This window comes from Myodes glareolus, chromosome 9, assembly GCF_982192425.1.
Source record: "Myodes glareolus chromosome 9, mMyoGla1.1, whole genome shotgun sequence".
Classification (NCBI taxonomy): domain Eukaryota; kingdom Metazoa; phylum Chordata; class Mammalia; order Rodentia; family Cricetidae; genus Myodes; species Myodes glareolus.
The window spans coordinates 95983311-95990262 of record NC_142034.1 but is presented as its reverse complement, the minus strand read 5'-3'; the positions used below and the strand labels follow the sequence as shown (position 1 = coordinate 95990262).

Below are 6952 nucleotides of genomic sequence, written 5' to 3'. Positions count from 1 at the left end.
CTGGCCCATATTTGTATTTTTTTTTAACACCTGTAACTCCGGTGGAGTTAGCTTTCCTGCAGTCTATCTTGCTTTTGTGTCCTACCCCACCCCCTTCTCCCTCTTATGTAGATAAGGCTGGCTGGAATTCCTGATCCTTGTCTCTATATCCTGAGTTCTGGGAAAACAGGCACCTGCTTTCCAGCGGAGATCTTATTTCAGGGTCTTCAGCTCCACAGGTGTGGGAAGCGCCCAAGAAGGGGACTTAAGAGTGGTCCGGTTTGAAGAGGTGTGAAAGATGCTGGCAGAACCGGTCCCAGATGCTCTGGAACAAGAGCAGTTCGGAGCGGTGAAACTGGAGGAGGATGACTTGCCTGGCGAGGAGGACCCCAGAAGAATGGAGGTCAGGCCTCGGCCCGAGGTGGCCCACCAGCTCTTCAGATGCTTCCAGTACCAGGAAGACATGGGGCCGCGGGCATCCCTGGGCCGTCTCCGGGAACTCTGCAACCACTGGCTGCGGCCGGCGCTGCACACCAAAAAGCAGATTCTGGAGCTGCTGGTGCTGGAGCAGTTCCTGAGTGTCCTGCCCCCGCATGTGCTGAGCCGCCTGCAGGGCCAGCCACTCAGAGATGGAGAAGAGGTGGTACAGCTGCTGGAGGGCGTGCCCAAAGACTCCAGCCACGTGGGGCCGCTGGTGAGATGGGGCTGGACCATAAACTGTAAGGGTGGGGCTGAGTGGACCGAAACTGGTTACCTCAAGAAGAAAGCTTTTCAAATTTCACTTGTGTCCATCAGCGAGCAGAGCTAGGAACCGATCGAGTCTTTCAGTGTGCTCCATACAGAGAGCTGGTGTTTAGTAGGTAGCAGATTAACATTATAAAACAGAAAAACTGCCAGCTCACCTCCAGGCAGCAAGCATGGATGGAGGGTGCCAGCAACAGCAGTCAATCACTCAGACTTAGGGTCATCCTGTGGTCACATTTCATTTCTTTTTAAGACAGCGTCTCTCTACGTAGCCCTGGCTGCCTGGAACTCTGTGTAGACCATTCTGGCTTTTAACACACAAAGACCAGTTGGCCTCTGCCTCCCGAGTACTAAGATTAAAGTCATTCTCCACCACACCCAGCCTCTGGACGCTTTTCTGATGCTTACTGGGTCTTGAGTCTCTCTCATTATTACCCCTGCCCTCTTTTCTTGTTCTGCTGATGTCTGAGGCTGGGTGCTTCCTAAAACACTGCATCTAGTTTTCGCTGCCATGAGCCCTGGACTCTGGAGGCATCTGAACCATCACGGGTGTTAACTTAACTTGGAATAAACTTGTTAAAAGTTTGTGCGAGCTAAGCTATTAATAACACTCACGTGTAGATTCCTTTCCACAGTATGAAGTACAAGTGTGTTCTTATAAAGTAGAATATAAAAGTGCCCCTTCTGTCCCCTGTCACATTGCTAACCCATTCTTACCCTCTTAGCTGTGTGACTCTCTCCCTGTGTCTCTCTGTCCTGTCCTGGTAGACTCAGTAGACTCACGCAGCCTGTCTGCCTTCTTCTACAGGACTTTAGCTGCAGTGCTGGCAAGAATGCCCCTGCAGACATCACCTCAGAGGGGCAGCAGAGCCCTTCCCAGGTTCCCAGCCAAAGCCCTAAAAGGGAGTTGCCCTTGGAAGAGACTCCAGCCCTGCACCCATTGAACGAATTACCCCCATCTCAGCCAGTTCCCACCAAGCCTGCTGAACCTGAGGAGTGGAGACTTGCACCAAGTTCAAATTGGCCAGTGAGCCCAGAGCCCCAGGGGATGCCCCAGGACCCACCAGAAAGCCGTGAGGAACCGGTGTCCTGGGAGGCAGGAGGTGTGGGTGGGGGCTGGAAGTTGGGGAGGAGTATGTGGTGGGAGAATGTTGGGATAGCTTCATGGTTTCAGGGCATGGGTGGTCATGTCTTTAGAGCCACATAGCTGGCAACACTTCTAACAGCCTTGTCTTCCTCTCTTACGCTGCCAGACCCTTCCCAGGGCCCCTCATGGCTGGAGGAGAATTCCAGAGACCAAGAGCTGGCAGCTGTGTTGGTAAGCTGAGCCGATTCCTATCACAGGTCATTCTCGGGCCCCACGATATTCTCTGCCTTCTGCCTTTTAGCCGTCCATGTTTCCTCCTACTTAACCCCAGAAAGGGATTCCACTTCACGACTCAAAGGGATCTCGGCTCTCATTGCAGGAGTCCCTTACCTTTGAGGACACCTCAGAGAAGAAAGCCTGGCCTGCAAACCCTCTGGGTAAGCTCCTCCACAGTCACGGTCGCTGAATGCTCTTTGCTCGCCGTTCCAGACAGCATCGGGCTTTCTAACCTTTCCATGCTGACAAAGTCTTTGGTTTCGTTCATCTATTTGTTTAGTGGTACCCAGAACCAGATCTCCCCCTTCCCCTGCTCCTGCTCTGTGTGTCTGGTTTGTTGTTGTTGTTGTTGTGTTTTTGTTTTTGTTTTTTCGAGACCAGACTTCTCTGTGTAGCCCTGGCCGTCCTAGAACTCACTCTGTAGCCCAGACTGGCCTCGAACTCACAAAGATCCACCTGCTTCTGCCTCCCAAATGCTGGGCTTAAAGGTGTGCGCCACCACTGCCAGGCTAAGCAGTTGTTATTCCTAGATATGGTCTCATTATGATCTTTGACTCAAGATCTTCCTGCCTCTGTCACCTGAGTGCTGGGACTAGAGAGGCCTGTGCCGTTACACCCATATGTCTCTTAATTTTGAGCTTTAAAATAGATATTTAAGGGCTGCTGTGTGGCTCAGTGTTAGAGTACTTCCCTAGCATGTAAAAGGCTCTAGGATTAGTCACCCTAACAAAAGGGTGTGGGTGCCAGAGAGATGACTCAGCAGTTAGGAGCACTGGCTGATCATCCAGAGGACACTAGCTCAATTTCCAGGACCCCCATAATGGCTCACAACTGTCTGCAACTAATTCTGGGGGGAGCTGAGGCCCTCTCCTGGCCACTATGGATACTGCATGCTTCTGTTACAAGTATAAGCATGTGTACAGAATACCTATACACATAAAAACTGGAAAAATGAGGCTGGAGTGATGGCTCAGAGGTTAAGAGCTTTGCCTGCTCTTCCAAAGGTCCTGAGTTCAATTCCCAGCAACCACATGGTGGCTCACAACCATCTGTAATGGGATCTGATGCCCTCTTCTGGCCTGCAGGCATACACACAGACAGAATATTGTATACATAATAAATAAATAAATATTTTAAAAAACTGGAAAGAAAGTGGTCAAGAAATAGACTATTAGCGGATATGAGATAGTCCTGATTGTTAAATGACGTTGTAAATATAGTTAGTGGGCCTACATTGTACACTTTAAAAGGATGTGGTGGGGTCAGGCATGGTGTGTGATGTGATCCCAGCATTTGGGAGTCTGCGTTACTGGGATCCCTAGGAGCAGGCAATATGGAGACTGAAAAACAGCAGGAAGTGGGGAGCAGAGAACAAAGACTTTTTATTGTTTGTTTGGTTTGGATGTATAACAACTCTGGTTGTCCTAAAACTAGCTCTGAAGACCAGGCTGGCCTCGAACTCATAGAGAAAGCTACTTCCCTCTGCCTCCTAAGTGCTGGGATTAAAGACATGCACCGCCACCACCTGGTGATCAAAGACATTCTTATTTGTCCTCAGACTGCCCATCACCAGCTTTACAGAATCCTGGGTTTCTTTCTGCTTCTGGACCCACCAGGTTCTGATGATGCCTAGTAGTTTTTTCAGAAAGACCCAGTTGATAACTCTGTGCTGCCACCCCCTTCTCTTCCTTTTTTTTCACTTCTCCACCTCTTCCTCCTCTTTATCCACCTCTTCTTCCTCCTCCATCTCCTCCTCCTTTTTCCTCTTCTTTTCTTCTTGGTTGTCCTCATTTTGTGAGGCAGGGTCTGTCTATGTAGTCCAGGCTGGAACTATGTAGAGCAGGCTCGCTGCGAACTCAAACATCTGCCTGCCTCTGCCTCCTAAGTTGCTGGAATTAAGGTGTTCACCACGATTTCCAGCTCTCTGCGTTTGCTTCTTTCCTAGGACTTAGGAGCAGAATGCCTGACCAGGAGGAACTTAAAGTTGAAGAACCTAAATCGACTATCTGGCCTGTCATCATTTTATCCGAGTCCCAGGCAGAGGGCGCTGGAGCTGCAGTAGAGCCTCTGTGCCAGACAGCAGAGCAGGAGGCAAGCGGTGCTGGTGGGGGAGGGACCCCTGCTGACAGCAGGGAAATTGTGGAGGTCAGAGTAGGCGCCCCAGAGTCCGAGACAGAGTCGCAGTTTATCTGCACGGAGTGTGGAGTCAGCTTCCTGCAGCTGTCCGGCCTACAGGCCCACCAGCTACAGTCCCACCCGGGCTCTCAATCTCAGCCAAGCTCCCGTTCCTTCCGATGTCTGTGGTGCGGAAAGACTTTTGGGCGCAGCTCCATCCTCAAGCTGCACGTGCGCATACACACAGATGAGAGACCACATGCCTGTCACCTCTGCAGCCACCGCTTCCGCCAGAGCTCGCACCTGGCGAAGCACTTGCTAACGCATTCCTCGGAGCCTGCCTTCCGATGTGCTGAGTGTGACCAGGGCTTCCAGCGTCGCTCCAACCTCATGAAGCACCTGCTGGCACATGCCCAGGAACAAAATCCCACACCAGACCCAGAAGGCAAGACGAAAGTGTCAGAGAAGGCAGTCGTTTTCTGTTCCCACTGTGGGCAGACCTTCCAACGGCGCTCTAGCTTAAAGCGTCACCTGCGAATTCACGCGAAGGGCAAGGATCGTCAGTCCTCTGAAGACCCCGGCAGCCCTAGCTCTCGCCAGGAGAGCAAGCCCTATGTGTGTAGTGACTGTGGCAAGGCCTTCCGACGAAGCGAGCACCTGATGAGCCACAAGCGAGTCCATACCGGCGAACGACCCTTTTCCTGCCAGGCCTGTGGCCGCTGCTTCACCCAAAGTTCCCAGCTGATCAACCACCAGCAGGTGCACACAGGTGAGAAGCCTCACGTTTGTCCCCAGTGCAACAAACGCTTTGTGAGACGTGCGAGCCTTGCCCGCCATCTGTTGACCCACGGTGGCCTCCGGCCTTACCACTGTGCCCAGTGTGGTAAAAGCTTCAGCCAAATGCAAGACCTGACTCGCCACCTGCTCAGCCACACAGGAGAGAAGCCCTGCCGATGCAGCGAGTGCGGAGAGAGGTTTAGCCAGAGTGCCCACCTGGCACGCCACCAACGCATCCACACGGGGGAGAAGCCCCACGCCTGTGATACCTGTGGTCACCGCTTCCGCAACAGCTCCAACTTGGCCCGCCATCGCCGCAGCCACACGGGCGAACGGCCCTACAGCTGCCCAACCTGCGGCCGCAGTTTCCGGCGCAATGCGCACCTGCAGCGCCACCTGGTCACACACACCACATCCAGGCAAGAGATGGAAAAACCCCAGGAATGCCCGGAGTGTGGCAAGAGCTTCAGTCGCAGCTGCAGCTTGCTGCGCCATCTGATGGTTCACACAGGCGCAAGGCCTTACTCCTGTGCGCTGTGTGGCCGTGGCTTCAGCCGCAATTCACACCTACTGCGCCACATGAGAACCCACGCCCGGGAGACGCTGTACTAGCTTCACCCATGCTCCGCAGTCTTATTCTATACGCACCTCCCTGCATGATTAAGAGTCCCTGTGATGTCCCCTCCACACATACCTCCTCTTGGTTCCTCCACGTTCTGCGTCCCCACCTTTGACCTCTTTTCCCTGACCTTAGGAATGTGTTTTAGGATGCTTTCAGTAAAGTTACCTTCTCAAAATTGGTCCTTCTGATCTTTCTTTCTTTATTATTATTATTTTGAGACAGGGTCTTCTGTCCTATAGCTGAGAGTGATCTCGAATTTCTGGTCTTCTTGCCTCTACCTTCTGAATGTTTGGATTATAGATATGCTGTGCATATGGTTTATGCAGAGCCGAGTATCAAACCGAGGACCTTCAAGGCAAACACTCAACCAAATGAACTGCTTCTCCCCTGTTGAGGATCTACCTATGTCAACCAAGAGTCATAGTGCTGAGCTGTCCTCTTCTGACTTCTATCCAAGACCAGCAAAGTCCCATCAATCACCACATTCCCCCACCCCCACCCTGGTGACATGGTTCCTTCTTGTCTTCCTGACTTCAGAAGGTCCTCTAGCGGGCTGAAAAGGTGAAGGTGCCCAGAGTGATGGACAACTGAGGGTAGAAAGTCCAGCACAGTCACCCTCAGCTTTTCTCAGGCATCTTTCTGAACTCGGTGTCCCCAACTTCACATCTCAGGCTCCTGTGGCTAGTGGAACTCCCTAAGAAAGAATCTAGGGTAACACGGGAGTGTCCTTGGAAACTTGGTGTGGAGACTTTGTAACTTTCCCAAACTGAACAATGCCAGAAATTGAACAAAAGCTGGTGGCAAGGCAAATCGGCTATCTGCTGAGATCAGCTAACCACCCACAATCCTCTAATTCAATGCTGGTTTGGACATTGGCCCTATGCCTGGATGTTACACATCAGAAAGTCTTAGCTGCCTCCTTGCCTGTAAGTCAGGTGACTTTGGGTAAAAACAGAATAAGAAAAAGGAAGAAGCCAGAAGTTTGGCTCTAAAACTTCTGTCACGGGCTTTCAAGGAAAAGGCTGTATATTTTGTTTTTTTGGTTTTGTTTTTTTTTAATGGTGGATTTCACAAAATACTATTTCATGGCAGGAACTAAGTTCCACCCAGAGCTCTGCAGCAAGAGCTGACTGTAAATAATGGGGGAAGTGTAAACTGTGTGTGTGTGTGGTGCGTGTGTGAGCGCCCGTGTGTACATGGATATCAAACCTAGGACCCCACATGCTGAATCTGCTTCACCAGTGAGATGCTCCCCAACCGTGTGGTGACTCTTAGGCCCAGGCAGCAGCAATCTCCAAGCTCTGGACAAGGTTCAGCCCCCAGAGGTTGGAAGGTTAGGATGTGGTCATGTA

General features: G+C 51.6%; 1 protein-coding gene across 2 annotated transcripts; it reads left to right on the top strand.

The window, feature by feature from the left end:
* Positions 1 to 277: 277 nt before the first annotated feature.
* Positions 278 to 5769, top strand: Zscan10 (zinc finger and SCAN domain containing 10). 2 transcript variants are annotated; one of them, XM_048435892.3, is made up of 5 exons: positions 278 to 673; positions 1532 to 1796; positions 1977 to 2041; positions 2190 to 2247; positions 4032 to 5769. In XM_048435892.3, exons 1-5 carry the CDS (start codon positions 278 to 280, stop codon positions 5588 to 5590), a joined length of 2343 nt encoding a protein of 780 aa, XP_048291849.3. In that variant the 3' UTR covers positions 5591 to 5769. The 2 variants fall into 2 exon arrangements, with proteins under 2 accessions (XP_048291849.3, XP_085550804.2); XM_085694678.2 differs by lacking the exon at positions 1532 to 1796 and having other exon boundaries at positions 391 to 673.
* Positions 5770 to 6952: the final 1183 nt, after the last annotated feature.

Bases quoted from the DNA above. Each gene is read 5' to 3' on its own strand.
- Zscan10 (XM_048435892.3), top strand. From the start codon at position 278: ATGCTGGCAGAACCGGTCCCAGATGCTCTGGAACAAGAGCAGTTCGGA. The intron at 1,797-1,976 runs GTGAGGAACCGG...TTACGCTGCCAG, and splicing joins CCAGGACCCACCAGAAAGCC to ACCCTTCCCAGGGCCCCTCA. The intron at 2,042-2,189 runs GTAAGCTGAGCC...CTCTCATTGCAG, and splicing joins AAGAGCTGGCAGCTGTGTTG to GAGTCCCTTACCTTTGAGGA.